The sequence below is a fragment of the Pelodiscus sinensis genome, chromosome 4 (assembly GCF_049634645.1).
Source record: "Pelodiscus sinensis isolate JC-2024 chromosome 4, ASM4963464v1, whole genome shotgun sequence".
Lineage (NCBI taxonomy): Eukaryota > Metazoa > Chordata > Testudines > Trionychidae > Pelodiscus > Pelodiscus sinensis.
Window position 1 is genome coordinate 105,780,413 of NC_134714.1, and position 23,659 is coordinate 105,804,071.

Genomic DNA, 23,659 nt, shown 5'->3' on the forward strand with positions numbered 1-23,659 from the left:
CTATAGAATCTTTCAGTAATTCTTCACTAAAGTAACATATTTTATGGTCTGTAGAACTGAAAAAAAATGTCTCCGTGTGGCAGTCATCTTTGTATTTTGGCTAAAGCCTTTGAAACGTTAAATTGTATTATCCACCAGCAAAACTGAAGTAACTTAATATTATTGTTAACTTTCCCTTCAGCCATGCACTGTAGCACCCTTCTTAGTTAACATATATCACTTAATGTTTTTAAGATGTTTTTGTTACTCCAGTATAGCCTCCCCATATCTCCCCCATCTCACTGCCTCCCAACTAAGGATGTTAACTAGTGGTTAATTTTCTAGTTGAGAAGTCAATGGAATTTCCAGCAACTACTCAACTAGTTGATAGGCACGTTCACATCCCTCCTTTGAAATGTACAAGAGCCCCTGCTGGGGCTCTTGTACATTTCAAAGGAGGAATGGGGAACTCTGCGTGCAGCTCAGGGCCAGGAGGAAGTCCTGCTTACTCTGGGTTGCATGGGGGCCAGCTTTGAAATGTACAAGAGTCCCGGGGGCAGGGGGGGGGGTGGGCTCTTGTGCATTTCAAAACTTAAGCACCTGCATGGAGCCCTTTGTCAGCAGAGGACTCAGAGTCCCCTGCTGATCCAGGACTCAATGCTGCGCTGTCCATTTGAAATGCCACGCAGAGCCCGGGGTCATCAGGGGACTCCCCAGCTGATCCTGGGCTCCGTGCGGCATTTCCCCAGAACCCAAAGTCAGCTGGGGACTCCCGTGATCCCGGGCTCAGCTGTACAGCACTGCCGCTTTGAAGTACCCTCTCTCTCTTTGAAGTACCCCCTCTTCTGATAGAGGCAGAAAGGAGGGGGAGTCGACTAGTCTACTGACTATCCGATAAGCATTTGCTTATCGGATAGTTAACTAGTCCTTATCATCCTTACTCACAGCATCTCTGTCTTTCAAACCCTGTGACCCCCAGTTCAGCACAATCTGTCTTTCCTGTGCATGCTTCCCCAGGGGAGCCCTGCTTCCCAAATCAGTTCAACAACCAAGTCTCATCTCCTCCATTTCTTACTCCCAGCTCCACCCCAAACTGTCCCATGCATATTTTGTGTTTTTCAGGACACCATCCTCCATTGCCTCCTGCCTCCCTGATAGTGACTAATCCTTACTCCACCTCCATGCTGCTGCCTTAACAATCCAAGCTTCTGACTGGCTTAGTAAATCCTATACCCTCCCGGCAAATACTACCAATATCCCCTTCTCCATTAGACACCAGCATCCCCAGGTAACTCTGTGATCTCCCATACCACCCACCAGATGACATCTTTTGTTGTCTTCCCTGGCTCCAGCATGGGGTTTTTCCAACCAGCGCCTCTACTGCTCCCATCTCCTTTGGACCTAACCTCCATTAATCTATATAGCTCTTTTTTGAGCCTTGTTAAAGTCCTAATCTTCACAGTATAAACAGATATCAGCTTGTGTTGGCATTTGATTACTACTTATCTGGGATGGATTTAAAGCTAATGATTAAGAGGCAAAAATACGAGCAAGGTATCTCACTTTCCAACTTCAGAACCATCCACTTCCACTTAAAAAAAGAGCAAATAGTCTTGTAGCACCTTAGAGACTAACAAAAAATGTAGATGGTATCATGAGCTTTTGTGGGCACAACCCACTTCTTCAGATGATACCATCATCATGCTACCACCTACATTTTTTGTTAGACTCTTTAGAACTATTTTCAGTTACAGACTAACACGGCTACGCCTCTGAAACATTTCCATTTATTTGTTGTTGGGATTTTTTATCTTTTGGCTGCAGCTTTTAACAGGACCTCCTCTATTATGGTAATAGTAAAAGGTATGGAAATTAAAGACTAATCATACTACACTGGAACAGTACTTTCAATGCAGCCAAATTTGATACATTTGGCTGGAAAAATGAAAATTTACTATTTTTAAAGACTGACCTCATTATGTTGTTATTTTAACATTCCATTACCAGAGTTATAACATGACACACATGTTGTTTCAATATAATATAAAATACACTGGCATCGTCTGAAAAAAAAGGTATGGGGTATAATTTGTCTGATTTTCCTGCTGACATAGTAAGTATTAATAACCTCCCATAGAAATATCTGAGACTTTAGGATTTGGCTATAATACATCCACACTGTATATATGCTCCATGTTAACACTTATTACCTTATAGTCTTGAGATATCAGGACTGCCCAGTCCTGTTCGATTCCATTGAGAATTTGTCTTCATAAAGCTAAACACTAAATTTTATTATTTTCCCTGTGTCCCTGTCGACTGATAAACATTCTGTTCTACCCGCTGGCTGGGAGTCAGATTTGACTGCGGATAGGTGTGCAAGGCCCCATGAGAGTGTTCTAATACAATTTTGGAATAATATTATTTTGAAGCATGTTTTATTAAATTGATTACAGGTTATACTTTAAAATAAATTTAATTTCATCGCAGTTGATTGGTTAAAGGGCTGTTCAATGGTCTTGGTACACTTTATCCGCTCAATTTCAAAAGGAGTTGACATTTGATGTCTTTTCTAGGCCCTTGACTTGGTGACCACTAAGGCATAAGGCGCACATATAATCCTAGAAGTGTAGGTCTGGAAGCAACCTTTAGAGGTCATTTAGTCCATCCCTGTATGTTTAGGCAGGACGTGGCAGGAACCTAGTCAATCCTTGACAATTGTTTGTGCACTCTGTTCTTAAAACTCTGTAATAATGAGATTCTGTAACTTCCTTTGGTAATCTATTCCAACAGCTTAACTATTCTTGTGTTAAAAACAGGACTATACAGCACTTTAAAGACTAACAAGATGGTTTATTAGGTGATGAACTTTTGTGGGCCAGACCCACTTCCTCAGATCAATATGTGAAAGTGGGTCTGGCCCACGAAAGCTCATCACCCAATAAGCCATCTTGTTAGTCTTTAAAATGCTGCATAGTCCTGTCTTTTGTTTCAGCTAGACCAGACTAACATGGCTGCATCTCTATCACTATTCTTGTGTTAAAAAGTATTTCCTAATTCTAAACTAATCTCCCTTGCTGCATATTGTCCTACCTCTGGTGGACATGAAGAATAATTGATTGTCATCCTCTTTATAACAGTCCTTATAACATTTGAAAACTGTCCCCCCCCCCCCCCCGCCATTCTACTTTTCTCGCACCTATTTTTTTTAAGCTTTCCTTATAGATTCTGTGGTAGACATTTACTGGTATTTGTAAATACCCAGGCTCAGAGAGTAATTTGGGTAGTGAGGTGCAGAGTAGGGATGTAAGTGAGTAGTCGACTACCCACTAAGAGTAGGCTTATCAGGTAGTCAAGTTGATTAATTGATTACTTGCATCCCCCCCTCCCACCTCTTTATCACAGGTAGCAAGGTGGGGAAAGTAGTAGGTGGTGCTGGGGAGAGCCAGCTTAAAAGTTGCTTCCCCCAGCACCGTCTCTGTGGTGCCACCTGCCTTCCCTCCCCTCACTGCAGAGGAGTGGGGTCTGGAGAGGCTCCCGCAAAGCAGCCTCTGTCTGCTGCGGGCCCAGGCTTGCTGTGAGCAGAGGCTACTCCGCATCCCGCAGAGCAGCCCCCACAGACAGGGGCTGCTGCTGGAGCAGCCAGTGTTCTCAGGCAGCCCGGGCCACTGCCGACAGGGGCTGCTTCCATGAAGGGACTCCCCTCTGACAGGGGCTGCTGAACCCAGCAGAAGCTGAGACTGAGCAAGCCCAGCTCAGTCCTAGCTCACACCGGGTCTGGGAGATATACCCACTGCGGCACTGATGCTGGCACCAAACCTCCCAGTACCACAGACTTTTACTACCTGTGCGGACCTCTTAGTCACCTTGGTGCCAAGAACACCACTGTTCAGCACCGACTGCACTCCAGATACCTCCCACGTCAGCTTGTCAGCCCCGCTAGTGGGATCAGCACCTCTGCTTTCAAGCAACGAGGAAGAAGACTCTTCTCTGAGTCTACACCCCTAACCACTCCTCACTGAGACCACCATAGCAGCCACCTCAATAGCAATCCCCTCAATGGTTACCCCTTCCAATGCCCATGCCATTCAATTAGCTTAATTGGGCCCCCAGGCTTGGCTATTTATAAGCAGAGGTTATCCAAGTGGCTCTCCAAGTGCATTCGCCTCTCTTACTGCATTTTTAATGGAGATCTCTCAGCAATGGTGCAGGCTCACTCTATGGCTTCTACAGCCTTCCTTAAGAACATCTCCCTGTCCAACACTAAATATTATATTTTAGAGATTTACTCAGCCCCCTACACAAATTCAGAAACACTGTTCTGTCTTTGATTAAAGTAGATATGCCAAAGTTCCCTCCACCAAGCTTGTCTACTGCTTAATAATCACCTAAGATGGAATACCCACAGAAAAGCTCCTCAAAGAAGAAGGGAAGGCTACTCAGCTGGTGCAGTAACTGGAGTTCTTCAACATGGTTGTCCCTGTGGGTGCTCCACCACCCGCCCTCCTCTGTGCTTCAGAACACCTCATTCGGGGTCAGAGAAGGAACTGAAGGGTCGCTTAGATGCGCATGTGGTATAGCCACTCCAAATGGCGAATGCCGATGGCTCCGTGTGCACAGCCTACCAAGGGCACTGCTATCTTAAATCTCTGACTAGAATCACAGCAGCACTCAAACATCAACAGGGACAACCATCTCGAAGAACCTAAGTTACTGCACAAGATGAGTAACCTTCTCTTACAGCCACCAGTCCTGGCTGTCCGTGTTCTGTGCTGTTATTTAGCTCTAATTTACCTCTAAATGTCTTCTGAGAGCCCAGTAAGCAGTGGAAGTGTTGGCAAATCTGCTAGACAACATTGACCTCCTGTGGTTTGGCAAATTCTCTGGTTTGGGAACCTGTAGTAATATCTGTTGCACTGTGAAATAGCCTTCCTAAAGGAAGTAGTGGAAGTCCTAATCTCTTGGATTATATGCAGGTAAGAGTTTAGTAGCTAGAGACATGCTCACTGGTAAAGTATGTTACACAAACCTGGTAAAGTATATTACACAAAATTGCATTTTCACATTGTTAATTTTATATTTATGTATTGTACTCTTGAAATGCTCCTTCTGCTGACAATATGGAGATACTTTGCAGGGCAAGGGCATAAAAGCAGCAAGGAAAATCCAGTTTCTGCAACATAATGGGCAGAAACCAGGTATTTTTGTACCACAGACCAAAATAACTCTTTCATCAAAGTCCTCATACTGATGTTACTGAAACACTCCTCTTTCTAGCTCTCTAATATTGTCTGCAGAAGATACTACTCTTCAAATTTCAGTGAATGAGCAAGGATTCCACTTGTTCTTACCTTGCTCAGAGGAGGAAAGTCAGTTATTTACCACATATATGTAACCACTCAACACGTACCCTTGCTATAATGATGTAGACTTGAGTGGAAAAACAGAAAATCTCTTGGAATTGCAAAAAGATTCAATATGCAGTGTCTGTTCTCCTGTGCTACAAGAGGGCAGAGGAAACCTGAAACTTATACTGAGGGTGAAATTCTAATTGTATTCATTTAAGAAGTTATATATCTTGTAATTAATATAGAAAGGACACGTTTTTATGCACTCTTACTCTAGGATTAAGAAACTGTTCTATTTCATGTTTATGAGCCTGGAGTCATTTAGGATACTCAACATAGTGAAATGGCTGCGTATCACACCACTCCTCTAACCCTTCCAGTAGTGAAAGGGTTGGCTGTTTTGGTTACCTACCATTTAAATGTCGGTTAAACATGAAAGTACGTTTATCTGGCTTAATTTAAGCTGTCATGTTCAGTTTCTTCTTTTCTCCTCTGAGTTGCTTTGAATGCCAACAAAAAGTTATTTTGTAAAATTGTGTGGCTGACGAGCATTCTGTGACATTTCTCTGGAGTTTCAACATCATGTGAGCTGACCCAGAATTAAACAGTTAATGAAATCCTTTAAAATCGTAAAAAATGTACAGTTAAGGTGATTGGACTGATGAGAATTTGGAACTTAACAATAGTGTCAGATGGGTAGCCTTGTTAGTCTATATCTGCAAATACAGCAAGAAGTCCTATGGCACCTTAGAAACTAACAGGTTTATTAGGTCATAAACTTTCATGGGTAAAAACCTGCTTCATCAGGTCATTTGAAGTGGAGTTTACACTGTGTGTATGAAAATATATAGAAAGGAAAAAGAAAGAGAGTACTTGTGTAAATTAGTCTAATCAAGTCAGAGTGGAAGTGGCTCATTCACAGCAGTTGATATGGCAACATAGATATTAAGACACGCAAAATAGGCTTTGTAATGTCTTAACTACTAAGATCCTTATTCAATCCTAAATTGATAGTATTAAGGACATTTGGAGTATGTAGAGTTTTTATTCTTTAAGCTTAAGGGACATCCAAAATGTCAATGAAATTGAGCTTTATGCTTTTTCAACAAGACAAGTATTCAATACCTGCAAAAAGTAGCAGGTTTTTTGTACTTGTGCAAAGATTAATGTGATGCTAAAATGTCCTGTTACTGTTAAAAAGATTCGGGCCTTTTGCAGTAGCAGGGAACATCTGCCAACTTCGCCTACTGAGTGACTACTCAGAGATTACTCTTTGTCTGTGTTGTAAGATATTTTGATGCTTCTATAAGAAGAGTTAATATAAAATAACTATTTTAGTGTAAGATGTTACTTTTTTTGGTTACAGGAGAATCCAAATCCTCATATGGCATTCCAGAAAGTTCTGCGGCCCACTGAAGGATCCCATTTACGAGTTCATATCCTTCCCTTCCCCAAAATTAATGACAGCCGGGTTCAGGAACTAATTCAAGAAGGCCTGTTTAAGAACCAAAGTGTACCACTTGCAACTCGAGTAGAAAAGAAGTGTGTGGTTCCTGCTGGTCCTCCTGTTGGTATGCTGTATTTTTATCCGCAATGTATTTATGAATCTATATTAGCATCAGTGGAAACATCTATTTTCATTACAATGTGTTTTAATTGAATGTTTTACTGAGAGATGGGGGAAGGTAAGAAGAGAATTCATAATGCAACAAATTGAAAATACTGTATAATAATGTATCAAATTTCTTATTCCCAGTTCAGCACTTACGTAGTGGTTGGTTTCAGAATTTATGTAAAATCCATGTGTCTTTTCAATCAGTGTGTTATAAGAGCTAGGCATTACTATAAACTTTCTTAGAACAAATACAGAGAGAGTTTCCCAAAGAAATCAGGAACTTGCCTGATTGTACTATAGATTTTCTACTGAACAGCTTTGTATATTAACTCCCCTTTCTCATGTTGGCTACATCAGTACCCATTGGGTACGTCTATACTACACGCTTATTTCAAGGAAGCTATTTTGTAATACTAATTCCCAAAATAACTATTTCAAACTAGCTCGTCCACACTAAAATGCTTATCGAAATAGAGCAGATCTATATCAAAATAGGACATGCACACTGATTAGACGTTGAATCACATTTAAGGCCCTCCAGAAGCACTCTGGGCAAGGCATCAGGACAGCAGTCACTTCCTGAAGCTATCTGAGGTTCATGCTTAAACAGACTCCCCTCTACAGCCCTGTCTCAGACTCTTCATCTTTTCCTACATCTTTGAGGGACAGCAAACTCATCTCACTGCATACTCTGGTTGCCCTTGCGGACACCACAGCATTCCAGCCATGAAGCTGCTGCAAAGCACTGGCTGGCTCTTAGACCTCATGCCGCCCTCCTGGTGCAGTTACTACATGCTGCCCACATGGCACTGCAGGAACAGGACCTGCAACTCACTGCAGGGCACCTCCTCACCTCTCTCCATATGCTGCACATGCAGCACAGCCCCTCCTGCTCTCGCCTGATCACCATGCTCCACCGCTTCTGGTGACTGAACACCACTTCTGACTGGTGGGACCAGATCATCATGGAGTGGTGGGATGACCAGCAGTGGCTCCAGAACTTCTGTATACAGAAGGATGCCTTCATGAAGCTGTGCAAGTGGCTTGCTCTTGCCCTCCCGCGACAAGACACCCACATGAGATCCATCATCCCCTTCAGAAGCATGTTAGTATTGCACTTCATAAGCTTGCCACGCTGGACAGTTGCTGCTCTATCAGGAACTAGTTTGGCATTGGGAGATCAACCATCTCATGGGATGTGCTCACACAGACATGACTCTCTTGCTATTGCCCTTGGAGGGTGGTGAACTACTGGAATGGGATTCCCTAGGGAAGGGAAAGGGAGAGAATCTCTGTCCCTAAAAGTTTTTCTAGTCCCGCCTTCACAAAGCCCTGCTGGGGATGGGCTAAGTTGGGGTTGGGCCTGGTGTGGGAAGGGGATTGAGCTCATGGAATTCCCAAGAGCTCTGACAACCCTGTGATTCTCTGTTTGTATCCTACTGGTAGTGAGGGCCATCAGCACTATCCTGCTGCTGGGGATCATCATCTTGGAGGACATGGACTCCATTGTCACTGGCTTTGCCACTATGGGTACTCCTGAAGGTCATCATGGACCACTGAGGCCAGTTGATCAACATCAACATTGAGTGGTCAGGGAAGGTGCACAATGCCCACATATATTCCACAGCTCCAGCCTACTCCAGAGGATGCACGCCGGCACTGTTTTCCCTGACCACACCATTAGGGTCAGGGACGTGGACATGCCCATCTGCATTGTGGAGGATGCAGCCTGCCCTTTGATCCCCTGGCTGATGAAGCCCCTACACAGGACACCTGGACCCCATGAAGGAAAATTTCAATGGCAGGATGAGCAGGGTCTGCATCATGGTGGAGGGTAGATTCCACTGCCTCCTCACACAACTTGACCTCAATGAGCAGAACGTCCCCCAACTGGTGTTGACCTGCTGTGTCCTGCACAACCTGTGCGAGAACAAGGGGAAGATGTTCCTGCCAGGGTGGGGAGCCGAGGCCAAGCAGCTTGTAAGGGCCTTTGAGCAGCCAGGCACCCCTGCCATCTAGCAGGTCTATCAGGGGGCTGTGGGCATCTGGGAGGCCCCGAGGGAGAGTTTCAGACAAGGACACCTGTGAGACTGTTCCTTGGGCCACCCACAAGGGGCCTCTGTATTGCCTCTCCATGCCTTTCCCCCCACACCCTGCCTTTACCCTCCCCTCCCTTTCCACTTTCCTCCCCCTCTCCTTCTTTCCCACCATTCTCCCCTTCCCCACCCCTCCAGACACAATAAACAACACTTTTTTTTGAAAGAATATATATTTTTTTAATTTGGTGTAAATATGACTGGGGAAAGAACCTGGGTGAGAGGAGGAGAGGGGAGAAGAGGCTCAGGAATGGGGCTGGCAGTGGTGCCTGCCTCATGTACAGGGCCCTCGGCAGCCATGGGAGAGGTCCTCAGGGGAGGAGCCAGAGCACCAGCAGCAGGAGTGAGGTGGGTGGACTGCTGGACCGCTTAATGTCAGCCACCAGGCAGTTGATGGCACTGGTATGTGGCAGTTGATGGCACATGCACATGTTCTGGACCTGCTGCAACAACTCCTGCCTGCTCCAGGTTGCAACTCCAGGTTGGCATCCAAACTGTGGTCCTGCCACTCCAGAGACCACTGCAGGTCATGCAGGCAGTCAATGTGTTCTCTCTCTAGATCTTCCTGGGGTTGCTGGCAACTGCAGGTCTCACAGAGTCATGAGGATGGTGCAGGAGATAGTGGAAGCATCTCACTCACAGCTGGTCCAGCTGTGACAAAGAGAATGGCAGTCATCCCAGAAGACAGGGTGCATGAATCCTAGCCCTAATGTGTGAGCTGACACCAAAAGGTCTTTGTTCAGACGAAGGGAATGTGCTTTGAGCAAGGCCATCTGTTGCCTAGACAGTGAACATTTTCCTGCAGGGGCACATATGTCCCAGGGGAATCTTGCTACCTCCACACCCTGGAGACAAGTAGGCATGGGAAGATGCCGGCCAGGCCAGGAGCTTGTGGGTGGGGAGGTGGGGGTGATGGGGCAATTCTCCTTCCCTCCATGACTCACATATTATGGGTCTGGCAGTGGCAGCATCCCACACGGAGAGGACTTCTATCCCTGGCCACTGAAGGAGAGGGGGGTAGGAAGTTGGGGGTGTGAGCAGCAGATGCTGCTTGGCAGGAATGGTGCTACTGTGGGGTCCCCTTCTTTTCCTCCCCTGGCAGATTCCCATGCAGAGGCTCGGTGTCCACTGTCTTGATGTGCTTGCCTAGAAGTGGACGCTGCCCAAGAGTGCAGCCATGAGCCTGTGCCGTGTGTGTCACTGCTGTGTGTTTCCCTGACCCCAGCCTCCTTATTGGTGGCTAGTAGTGGGAAGGTGTCCCACCATGGGACATTAGTAAGGCAGGGCTCTTCAGAAATGCTGTGAGCAGGAGTACAAGGTCCTGTATGGCAGCACCATGCGGTTGTGTGCTCTGGACTGGTGCACCACGTGCACAGGCTGCTGTGTGATCCCCAGGCTGAGAAGACCATGCGAGAAGTATGCAGTCCCTTGCAGTCCACCACCTCCCCCAACATGTATGATGGAAAGTAATGGAGCTCACCTTCCCTGGTGTCATCCAAGCCCTGGGTGACATTCTGGGAAGGAGGTACTGGCTCCAGAGACAGGCTGACCTCCTGGCTGGTGGGCATCGTCTCCTGGCTGGCATCATCATCTTCCTCCTCCTGCTCTTTGTTCTCCTCGTTCACAGCCCTGCCCTCCGGAAGGCTGATGAGAGGCATCTCCAGTCCAAATTCCACAACAAGGGGGGGAAGAGACCAACTCCCTCCTCCCAGGATACAGTGGAGCTCCTCATAATACGGGCACAATTGGGGTGCTACACCTGCATGGGATCTTTGCCCTCTGGCTTTGCTTTAGGCCTGCCTGAGCTCTTTCACTTTCTTGTGCACCTGCTCCTGTGTGCACATGTGGCCCTTCTGGCCCAGGTTGTCAGCCATCTGGCTGTAAATATCAGCATTCCTGCACTTGATATGGAGATTCTGGAGGTTTGCCTCCTTTCCCCAGACCTCAATGGGTCTAAGATCTCTGCACAAGACCAGGATGGTGCCCTCCTCTTTTACCCCCTGGCAGGGGCTTGGAGCTAACTGCCAGCTCACTTGAAGCCATGGAGGGCTCAGTGGGAGCACGAGGGTCTGCCGTGGCAGCAGGGAAGACAGAGCAGGGTGCTCCAGTGTGGCACAGGGCTGGCAGGGTCTGCTTTGTGCCACAAGCCCTTTCCCCTGTGGCTGCACCTTTAAAGGCCGCAGGGGAAGGGGAATCATAGAGTTCTGATGGGTGTGGACAGAGTAGCCACCAGGACAGCTGTGAGAAGCCCGGGAGGCCAGTTACTTGAAATAACCACAGCTGCATTGTCTACACACACCATATTTCGAAATAGGCATTACTCCTCATGAAACAAGAGTTTCTTATTCTGGAGTAAGAAGCCCATAATTTCAAAATTATTTCAAAATAACGGATTTGCTTTGTAGATACTTTATTTCGAAATAATGCTGTAGTGTAGATGTACCCATAGGTACTGGAGGAAGAGAGAGAGAGAGGCACATTCTGCTCTCATGTCTATGGTATTCTCTTTACTTTTGATGAGGGGATGATGGAGGAAGAGGGGAGAGCAAGGGAATGTTGGATTATCTATTAAAGAATCTTCAGAATTCAACAAATTGTAATCTAGGTAGAACTGAGCTGTAAACTTGCATATCAAGTGATAAAATCTTTTAAATCATAGAATCCGAGGGCTGGAAGAGACCTCAGGGCGTCATTGAGACCAGCCCTCTGCCCAAAGCAGGACAAACCCCAACTAAACCAACCCAGCCAGGGCTTTGTCAAGCCAGGACTTAAAAACCTCTAGGGATGGAGATTCCACCACCTCCCTAGGAAACCTATTCCAGTACTTCACCACCTGATTCTTGATTCTTCTTAGGATTTTTGTTGTGGGTGATCCAGTTTTATAAATTCTTTGAAACAGCTTTAGTTTCCCCTGCTTTAAGGAATCATATATTATTCAATCATGTAATCAAGAGTTGGATCTTAGTACAACACATATTTGTCAGGGTTCATTGATTTGCTTGTTTTTGAGTGTAAGAATCCTCTTGTAAAATGATGAATATCTCTTTGTTTAAGTAGGATGAAATACATGAGCATCAGATTGCATGAAAGATTTGAGTGTCTGCTTTGCGCTTGTTTCAATGTACAGGATGGCTGAAATAGTGGATAATGAACAGTCATTGTATTTAATAAATGCTTTATGATTTTTTATTTAAAAATCAGGCAAATATGGAATTATGCAGTTGCTTAACCTACATCAGGCACAAAAATAAGATCTGTTTTAATTAACTACTGAAGTTTGCTGGATTTAAAATTTAGGAGTGATAATAGATATGGTTGTATTCTTTTGCAGCAAGGCAAAAAATGCAAAGTATACATAACAGTGAGGTTGTCAGAGAGATTATAACTTTAGGAAAGGGAAGTTACAAGCAGGAATTTGAAGTGTTTATAACTGAGTGTGGTGAGTGTAAAAAAATACATGGCTCAGGTGGAGCTGAAGAAAAGTTCTACATAAATTCATTATTAAATGGCTTGGTAATACTTCCAAAATAATCTGTGTATATGGACAATTCAAGGAAGAGAGATTAAGACAAGAAGCCAGGAAGGGCAGAAGGTTTAAAAAGAGAAGTGCAACTTGAAATAATTAAACTGTTGTGCCTCATGTAACTTTGTGATATCCATCCTTGTACAGTAAAAGGAAAATAAATGATAGCATCATGAATTCACTTTTTTCATGACATATTGGTAAATATTTCTAAAATTTAGATGTAAATCTGCTTTCCTTCGAGACCTGTACACATCTTGAAATCCAGACTCAATTAGTATATTACTACTACTAATTTAGTTTTATGGATTGGAGTCTGGTGTTTATATGAAACAAAATAAGCAAATAAATACTCCACTTAAAACTCAGAGGCACCACCATCAAACCAACCGTGGGCTGTCCTGTATAATGGTAACGTAAGAAAAGCAAGATTGTGAGCAATAACTTGTTTTTAGAGGCTACTTAACAGTTTGCAAATTCCTTCTCATATGAGCCTAATAATGACAATCAATTTAGCAAAATAAAATTTAGACTTGAAGCCGTGTTAGTACTGTCTAATTACTATTTGTAGCTTTGACATAGAAACTGTTTCACATCTGTGTGTACTTATCTTTCTTTGTTAGTTTCCATAATGGAAAAGACCAATACAGTTTTCAACAGTGCACAAAGACTGGAAGTTGTTAGAAACTGCATCTCGTTCATATTTGAGAATAAAATTTTGGAGACTGAAAAGGTAATAATAATTTTTAAGAAGTTAACTCTTCTAATAAACACAAACTATCTCTGAGGTAAACTAGCACATAGTAAGTGACTGAATGACCTGACAAACCCTGTCACAATTCTTCTTGTGTTTTTTAATATTCACTATCTGTTGGGTCATTTAAATGAATGGTAATGGTAAGCAATATGACCACCAAATGATCTAAGTACAGTACTATATGACAGTTACCAATTGCACCCTCTGGGGACCTGTTTTTAATGTTTGGTGTGCTTGTTGTTGTTTTTCGGGACGGGGAGGTGGCTAGCCATCAAGAGATTATTCATCACATATTATTTTCCATTTGGGTTTACAAAAAAATCATTGAGCATTTGGACCTAATTGTTCCAGTTGTGAGGAAAGTAAACTAAATTTAGGCATCGTCATTTAATCTTATCATTTGCCAACAGATGCGTGCTCTATTGAACTTTTCAACTAAGTTAATTCCTCTCTGTTTTAAAAGTGATAACAGAATTTAGAGTAATGTATAGAACACAAGACAATATTTAACTGTTTGGCTCCGTTTTAGTAATATTCACGAGTAACTTATCACAGTTTTCCTTGATAGTTTTATTACTTCTGCCTTTCATATATAGCCAGCTTTTGTGGATTCAATCCATGGAATTTCACAAATTTTAAATCAACAGCATAGCATTTATTTCTTTATTTACAACTCAGTATAGAAATCCAAGTGGATTGTAACCTTGAGCCAGGAAACAAATTAGAGAGAGAGCCTTAATTTTACTATTTTTTCAGTTTTTTACACGTATCACATATATAGTGATGATATCCATGCAATAATTTGAATTAAGTGTCTCTCACCTGCTTTGTGCACACAAATCTACCTCTTTTTAGACTATTTCTAACACTCCAAACCTCTGAGCAACTTCCAATAGCTCAATTTAAAGCAGAGGGATGGAGGGGGAGAATGGAGTTGATCCAGAAATGTTTTTTCTTCCTTACTCATTGTATCTGGTGAAAGTTGCCTTTCAGATTTCACAGATCTGTGGCTCATGCTAGACAGTGTTAAGTCCTGAAATAGGAATGTGGGTTAACTATGTCAGAAGTCATCCAGACGGTAAAATGGTATCAGTTGGGAGTGATTTCTAGCTATTAAGTCTAGAAAAGTTACCTTCGGAAATTTGTAGATTTCTAAAATGTAGATAATAATTTGCTCTCCTTTGAGACCTGTAAATATGAGTTTGTGTAAATAAGCCATTTGGCTTTACTAATGGAGGGGTATGAAGAAATCCCAATAAAATTTTTCCAATATGTTTAAAATTGTTTTTCCATAAAATGTGTAGTTTTATTCAGAATACATCATGGCATGGTACAAAGATTTTTATTGGCACTTAATTGAGATGATCCGCATAGTATACTCATGGTTCCACTGCTTCCTGAAAAACTTTATAACTCACTATATGTCAGGACAGAGTCTCAGGACCTGGCCCTTCATATGCTGTGTCTCTGACAGAGTGTCTCTTGTGCACAATAATCTTCTGACTGATTTCATATTCATTTTGTTACTTATGTTTATTATTTTCCCCGTGTAATGTGGTGTGACTCACCACCACAGCACCTCCTGTAAGTCTCTCAAGGAGTCAGCTCTTCAGCCCTGGAGCGCACCCTTCTGGCTGGTGTCATGCCTGCTGTTAGCTGTTATTCCCCACCACTTTGTGTTAGGACACATGTCCCTCCCAGACCATGATGCTTTCCCATCTGGGTACTGCCCTACCACAGTGCCCCCACACTCTGGGATCCTCCCATCCAGGGAACCCCTCAAACTCCTATGCCCACCTTGCCTCAGTGACCCTACTGCCAGTCTTCATCTAGCCCTTGCCTCAACGGCAAACTGCAGTCTGAAATGGCCACTCATCATAGGTAAGGTGTGTGGACCTGCTGCCTTCTGCTACCATGGTTGCCTCCTTGCAGCCCTAGTAGTCTCAGGCCTTGTATCAGGCCCTGCAGCCTGGCAGCTTACCTGGCCAGAGCTTCCCCAGCCCTGCTCTTTGTCAGGAAGCCTCTAGCTTCCCTGGCAGCCAGGTCTCTCCTGCTCCATAGCCAGAGCAAGAGTGAGTGAGAGTCTCTCCTCCTCTCCAGGAGCCTTTATACTGCCTATAGCTAAGTCCTAATTGGCTAATACCTTCTATAGCCGCTGGGCCTTCAGCTCCAGCTCTCTCCCAGGGCTGGGTTTTAACCCTTAAAGGGCCTGTGCGGGGCAGACGCCCCATCACACCCCCACTTTGGAATTTAGTAGAAAATGTCTGCAGTTTAACAATGGTTTATATAAAAAGAACAGTCAGAGCTTGAAAGTCAACTCTTGCTTTAGCTTGAAGTCAGTTGTTACGAGAATGTGATATGAGAATTTGAAATATTAATTATTTGGGATTAATTTGACTTTTAATTTACTATTCTTATTTACAGTGCCTTGACAAAGAACTAAGGACAGCCGGTATTTCAGTGGCATTTCAGATAATTGTAATGAGGTTAGCATTTCTTGTCTGCAGACCCTGCCTGCTGCATTGAGGGCGCTAAAAGGAAAGGCAGCTCGACAATGCCTGACACAGGAGCTAAGCCTGCATGTTCAGCAAAATCGAGCAATACTGGACCACCAGCAGTTTGACTATATAGTGCGGATGATGAACTGTACCTTACAGGTACTTAATGCTTCTTTTGGCTTCCTTTACCATCCTTCCCTGGTTATTTTAAAATACCATTGATGATGGGGGTGGTGCAACAAAACAGAGTTTGATCACAAGCTAATGCATTATAATACATTCAGCAAATATGACCATCCATAGAGTTCTGAGATCATTAGAGTTGAAAAGATAACAAGCCAAGATCCATATTGCTCTGGCCACGTATTCCTATTCTGTATTTAGAATGTAGTCCAGAGTTTGAAATCTCCTTCCATTCGTACACTAATATGACATTCAATTTGTGATTTTTTTGAAAAATAGTAATTATTCCATTAAGCATATTACCATCCTTAAAGAAGTTGCCTTTTAAAACTTTCAGTTGATTTGAAGCTCAGGATCTGTCTATTTTAAGCTATTTCTGTTGAGAAACTTAGCTTGAGTGTTCTTTAGTGATGTTTTGGTGAAATCCAGTGGTCCAGGGATGTGCCCCCAATATGGACAAAAGCACAGATAATCCATTATCTGGTAATTTGTGCCAGTTGATTGGTACAAAATCAGAATCGCCTTTCACAATAGTCCATCAGAAATGGCTTTGTGTTACATGTCTCGAACCTTTTAACAGTAAGAGGTTATTCTATCTAATTAATGATATTGTATGTAACATAGCAAAAACTTACTTATTGGCTAAAGAGAACATTCTGATTTCATTGTAAAGATGACAACTTTAATTTGGTGTCATCTAACTAGTAAAATTGATTGGGTAACTGGTATTTATGCTTGTCAGTAGTAAGATTTTAGTAGCGGAGATGCTCCCTACAGCTAATGATAGCTTGCTTTTGAGATCATTCTAAATGATTTTTCTTAAAAAAGTATTCTGTAGCCAAAATAGAATAAAATATGTAGGTCATTTTGGCCTACATTTACATGACAGGTTGAGACTCTCTAGGCTGGCACACACTGTTCTGGCAACATCTGTGGTTTGGCATGATTTTCGTTAGTTGGTGGTTTGCTTATTATGGGTTTGGCTAAGATTCCCACGGTCTTGTAAATTTTGTTTACAGCCACCAGGTCTGCTATTTAGCTCTAAATTACCTCTAAATGTATTCTAAGAGACCAGCAAGCAGCGGAAGTGCTGGTAATGCTGCTAAGCTAAGCATGTTTTTTATACTTTATCTATTTATTTCCTTGTGCCAATACAGTAAAATTGTCTAACACTAACACACTTTGTTATGAAGAGAACTGATAAGCTTTGGCTAGGCATAAGCTTATATAGGATATATCAGTACAGTCATACATTATTAGGCAGCGCCTCAGTGAAATAAAAATAGAGACCCACTCACTACAATATTGACCTCTGTGGTTCGGCAAATTCTCTGGCTCAGCATCGGTCAGGTCCCTGTATTTGGTCTCTCTAAATACATATACTGGCAAGTACTTGTCAGAAATTGTAGGTCTGATCTAAATGTCTGCAGGATTTCAGCCTAACATCTGAATATATTAAAAATATTTGTCATGTTTAGAGCATGATAATGTTTGCTGTGGGTAATTTGTATCTCCTAGCCCTTTTTTCCTTTATATCCCTAAAGTTCTAAGAATTACATTGCAATATGTAAAAGAAAGATCTTGAAATATCCATTTTTACTGATTTCAGTTCTTAAAGCAAAGGACCAAGCAAATTTGCCAATTTTAATTCATATGGCCAGTTGTTTTAAAGATATTTTGTCAATGTTTAATATTAGATTTTTATGGTGTATATGTGGTGTATATTGTACAGTATGATGTAATAAGAAGAAAACCAGAAAGATAATGCTAGCAAAAGAAAACAAAGCCCCGTCATTTAGGGTATGACACTGTTTTGCAATGTTACACAATTTGTTTCACTAATCATGGTATGGCTTCTCCCTTCAATTTATGATAAAATTAAGTAGACATAGATGTGTATGTTTATTATAGTAAAAACTCACTTTCTTTCAGACTCCTGCTAATATTGAATGTTACAAATAGGCCCAAAGAATGATAACCTAGTTGTAAATTTATTTATGGTCAACATGGGACTTATTAACACAGGTTGAACCTCTCTAGTCTAGAACTCTCTGATCTGACAATATCCGTGGTCCAGCATGAATTTAATTAGTCAGATATCCACTTCTCATGGGTGTGGCCAAGTTTTCTGTGGTCCCATAAAGTTTGTTTACAGCCACACCTCCTGCTTTTCAGTGTTCCGTGCACTTATTTACCTCTAAATGTCTTCTAAGAGACCAATAAGCAATGAACATGTTGGTAATGCTGCTAGACAGAATTGACCTCCTGTGCTTTGGCACCAGGCAGGTCCTGAGGTGCCGGACTAGAGGGTCAACCTGTATTTATATTTCTTCACACAACTGTGTGCTTTTCAGTGTCTAAATTAAACAGCCTGAACATATTTACTGAAGCACTAAAAGTTCAAAAAGCACCACTGGCCAGAATGAACCAAATATTAATAGTGATTTTATCAATAATGTATAAAAAAATCATTAGTATTGTTTTCCCTAACCTTGAGATGTTCTGTTTCCTATACATAAGATGGCAAGTTTTTTTTCCCCAATATGCATAAGACTATGATTACCACATTTAGGCTATTTATTTTCTTTATCAATCAGTTTTTATGCCTGCACAATGAAAAGTGGTTGGCAAAACACACAGCCCTCATCTTGTGCAATTCTCTGTCACTCAAAAGCAAGATCAGCTCATAAACTTGTCTATATAGTTCCACTTTCTTGGAATATGGAAGTAATTATATGAAAATAGCTGTGTTTGAGAAATATGACTTTTTCCAAATTTGGAGAAATTGACGTTGTTTAAGTAGTTGTGAGGGGATGTCTTTTCAAATGGCAGGTATGTGTGTAGGACTGAGCTTATTCATGTTTTACATAAAATGTTATATAGATTACTTTGCAGAATTGTTTTTCTGTAATGCTGATTTTATTAAAACTAGCATATGAGCAGTAAGAATGCCCATTGTTTATATAAATAAGGGATTTTTAGACATCCTAACCTAATGCAAATATGTTCTCAGGGGCAAATCCAATGCGGTTTTGCTTCATGAAGGGGACAAGATGTAGAATGTTGCATAGGAGAATCCATGTGACAAGTTCCTGGCTGAGGAAAGGAGAGAGGTGTAGCCAGTGGTTTGGCAAACCATGCAAATGATCTGGGCCAGTGGCTTATGTAGAAGGAACTTCGTGTGTAGTGACCTCCACTATGACTCAGAGGCTTCAGCAGCTGCCACAGACTACAAAACTGGTTCATGCCCTGTCTCTGTTATGAGGATTTCCTTTTCCTTCCATATCTCCCTGTACATCCTTCTTGCAACATTAATTTACTCAGCTTTTGTTTGAGTTTGGCCCTTCAGAAATAGTCCTGATTCACTTATCTATGAGCTGTTCTAGGAATACAAAACCTACTAGTAAAAATGTACAGAAATGACTGAAACAAAGGGTTAATGCTCCAAGAGTCATCCACTAAATAATCTATTTTTTAAAAATGGGCATGCTATGTAAATAATCAAATTATTTTTTGCACTACTGATTTGTGCTAGTATTTTTTTATCTGACATTCTGTAGCAATAGCATTTGAAACTACTTTGGTCATTTTAGTAGCATTCTTAAACCTTTTCTGATTGGAATCAAAGTATTGTTACCTTTGAGTTCATCCTATGTATTCTATAGATGTTAAACACTAGGCATTCAGGTACAGCCTTTGAATGTAAAATGTTTGCAAAAGTCTTCTAAGAATAGCATAGTGACAAGTTTGACAGTTTTTGCATGACTTCTTAGTTTGGTGCTGATATTCTGTTAGCAAGGGGAAGTGCATGATCCTTGCGTCCTTGGAGTAGGACTTAATAGAAGAGACTAGAGGAACATAGCTGTTGTAAATGCCCTCTCCTTAAACTCTCTAAACAAAAGGTAGATTAAAATCCATCATTTGAGATCAAAATCAAGTAAGAAAAATACAGTCTGTCTTGGAACAGAAATGAGAATGCACAACAATTTGAGCTGATGACAGGAATAGGAGTATGGGTCATTGAAGGCTCTTTTCACAGAAAGCTGAGAAGGAGAGAAATTCTATGAGGCTATCTGATCAGCCTTTTAGGAAGTCTGTCTTAAATTTGGAAGAGAAGGCAAAGTTTTGGTGAATGTTAACCTCAGTTAGCCTTCATGTACTTATCTCTTCCACTAGCATAATTTAATAATAGTTACAGCACTTATAAACAGTCTTTGATCTAATAGTTTTAAAGATTTTTGAAACGTCTAACTAGTTAGCTAAACTTCATAACACCCCTGTAAAGGTTTAGCAAGTGTGAATGTTAATCTACACAGACTCAAGCTCATCTGAAGAAGTGGGTTTTGCCCACGAAAGCTCATGATACTAAATATATTTTTTTAGTCTGTATGGTGCCACAGGACTACTTGTTTTTAAAGTTACAGACTAACATGGCTGCCCCTCTGTGTTTTAATCTACACAGGGATATTTGGGAAAATCTGAATTAACTAAAGGGTACATTTGAAGTAGGTTAGTTAACAGCATTAAATCCCTGTGTAAATGCTATTATTCTTTCCTTTGCTTTTTGTCTGTACTAGCCACCCCCAACAGTACTCCACAGTGCTGATTCCAGCTCTGCCTCTTTTCATAAAGACTCCATGAAGAGCTGTAGTAGAAGCGTTATGTTGCATGAGAAGAAAGGAGTAACATGCTTCAAACCAACCACAGGAAATATGAGACTCAAAATCCTCTGTGATTGTCTGATGCCACAGTTAGATGGGCATAGCAGATGCCTGTTTTGCTTCCAGGAAGTGCCCATCAGTAACAAATACTCCTTTTTCTGCTTTTTCTTGCCCTATGCACAGAAAGTAAGATGTGCAAGGTTTAAGCTCATTGAACAGCTCATTAAGGTTTTGTCCAACTCCAGAGAGCTACATCCTCAACAAGTGCCAGCCAGCCAGGCACACCTTTCTGGTTTCCCTCCAGTTGTGAATTGCAAGTTTTATTTGTGAATATAGCTTCCTGATGTTGGAGAGGGTAACCAGCCTTCATTTCTAAATTCTTACAGTAATGAAGGCAGGACCTTGCAGACATTGTCAAAGAAGGCCAAATGGTAATCAAAACAGATCTACAACATGCAGTGAATGCACAAATCTACCCTTTCAATCTCTGGGCATGGCTCTCAGAGAGTGCTGAGCCTCCTAGTTGCAGATGTTTGGGATTCCCAGAAATGTCCAGCTGATTATTGAAGATTCACTGGAGGATCCTGAAGTGATGCTGAGGTTCTTGGAATTTATACTCTGGCCCCATATGATAAACCTTTCTCCTTTCAGTCACCTCAGAGGCAGACAACCATAGACTCTGACTCTAGGGATGCTCCAGAGCTTGAGCACGAATGGAGGAAAATTAGTGGGTGTGGAACAATCACTGATACCAAGGTCCCCCCCAAAATCCCCAACTCCATGCCTCTTGCACACTAACTCCTCCCCCTCCTTTCCAGTGCTTCTAGAGCCCAGTGGCATCGAGGCTCCAGAAAGGAGCAGGAGGAGTGGGGATGAGGTGCACTTAGGGGAGGAGCTGAGGAAGAGGTAGGGTGGAGGTGGCAGAAGGATGGGAAGAGGCAAGGTGGGGGGCTTGCAGGAAGAGGTGGAGTGGAGGCAGGGCCTGGAACGGAGAGAGGCAAGCACCCCCCAGCAAAATAAAAGCACACCTATGAAGAAAAGATTATTGTATTCTCAGCCATCACCCAAATAGTATCCCAGTACGTGATCCTCTTTACTTTAGGTCTCTGTCATCCTTTTCATCCATTGTGCAATCAGTCTCCCTCCCAAAGACAAAACAACTGGAACCTACACTGAAACCCAAACCCACAAACAGTATCTTGAAGTAGCTGCACCCTATCCATGGGGTGTGATCAGAGAGTGCAGCTGACAGATACATACAAGGCATTTTTGCCCATCGATATCCCATCCAATGCCTCTCCTGGCCCCTGAATGCCTCCTTCCCTTCAAGGAGATTTCTCACAAAAGCCTCTTCCAAAAAGAAGTGGCTTCCATCTAGGATTTTCAGAAAAGGTTCATAGGACAATGATGGCAGAGGTTTATACTCCTTGTGTTGCTTTATTCTGAAGAAAAAAAGGGGGCCTTCATCATATCCTATATGTGAGGAGACTGAAGAAATATGTACACTGTCTCAGGTTCAGGAAGCTAACATTTGCTCCATTGTTCCATCTCTTCAGGCTCAGGACTAGTTTTTGGCATTCATTCTTTCCCCACTGTCAAGAGAAATTTAAGCGTTGGGAAACAGTATCACCTATATGATGTAACCCCAAAAGCTCTGTGCCTTCTGGGAGTAAACAAATTGATTAAGCAAATAATCTGTCAAGCCACAAGTTGTCATTGGTAGGAAGCTGCAGTTCAGCTGCCTCTCCACTCACTGCTATGCTGTTCCTAACCTCTGCCTTGGAGCTGCACCTGGGAGCCTCCTGCTTTCTGTGCCAGGAGGGAAGGGGAGGAAAGAAGGGATGTTGATGTTAGGTTGTCCTCCCTGCTTCTCCACTCTAAACCCATCTCCACAAAGCAGGATAGCCCAGTTACAGATTCTCGAGTATGGAAGTCCTGGTCTCCTGACGAGGTAAGTGTATTTGAAGTTGGGGTAGCATACTTAAAGACGCAATGCACATCTCTGTCTGCTTCTCTCTCTTTCAAACACACTCTCACAAAGTCCCAGTCTCTGTCTCACACCCCACCTTTGGCACTGTGCATAGGAGCATGAAGCAAGGGGTACATGCATGGCCCTAAGGGGCACAGTTATGCAAACAATTCCAACCCTGACTACATGAAGCACATGCACATGTACAGTGGGATCCACACGTACTGCAGCATCTTGAAGAACCACACTTACTGTAATGTAAGTAACTACTCTTTTCACTGAAGTAAGCACATCTAACTTAGAACATGGAATGGGAAAAGATGCATTGAGTAAAGAAGGTGCTATTCTTGTACTCACTTTTCTGAGTAACTCCATAATTTCTTAAAACATTTTTTAGTAACAAGCGTTGCCAATTTGCAAGATTTTCTGATTCTTTTCCAGGCATTGTACAGTTAGGGTATGTCTACACATCAACGTTAAATCGAAATAACCGCCGTTATTTCGAATTAACTTTCCTAGCATCTACACAGGCAAACCGCTAGTTCGAATTAAATTCAAACTAGCGGGGCGCTTAATTCAAGTTTGGTAAACCTCATTCTACGTGGAGTAACGCCAAACTCGAATTAGCTAATTCGGAATAAGCGCTATGTAGATGCTTGGTCCGAAATAGGGGGCCTCTAGCCTTCCCAGTTCCCCCGATGGCCACTCTGGGCCAAACCAGGAAAACTCCTCCTCTCCCCCAGGCCCGGAGCCCTTAAAGGGGTACACTGCTGTGTCAGAGCCAGGCCTGCCAGCAGTCCCAGACCCTCATCAGTGGCCACAGCATGAGCCAAGCAGCCAGTTGCAGCGAGCTGTCCCCCACCCAATCCCCCAGCACCCAGGAGCCAGCCAGGGGCCGTAGACAGCGGGCACCCTTGTGGACTCTTGCGGAGATCATGGACCTCATTGAGGTTTGGGGGCAGGCCCCCAATGTCCATCATCTCCACACTAGATGGAGGAATGCAGCTGTCTATGGTCGCATAGCTGCCAC

The 23,659-nt window shown here is 42.7% G+C and overlaps 1 protein-coding gene across 10 annotated transcripts in view; it reads left to right on the top strand.

Moving 5' to 3' along the window:
* SBF2 (SET binding factor 2) overlaps positions 1-23,659 on the top strand; it is a 651,649-nt gene that overhangs the window by 374,115 nt on the left and 253,875 nt on the right. For all 10 annotated transcript variants that reach the window (XM_006129315.4, XM_025187865.2, XM_006129312.4 and 7 more), the window contains 3 exons: positions 6,694-6,898; positions 13,185-13,294; positions 15,826-15,975. In XM_006129315.4, coding sequence (XP_006129377.1) covers positions 6,694-6,898; positions 13,185-13,294; positions 15,826-15,975 — 465 coding nt within the window. The remainder of the gene's footprint in view (positions 1-6,693; positions 6,899-13,184; positions 13,295-15,825; positions 15,976-23,659) is intronic.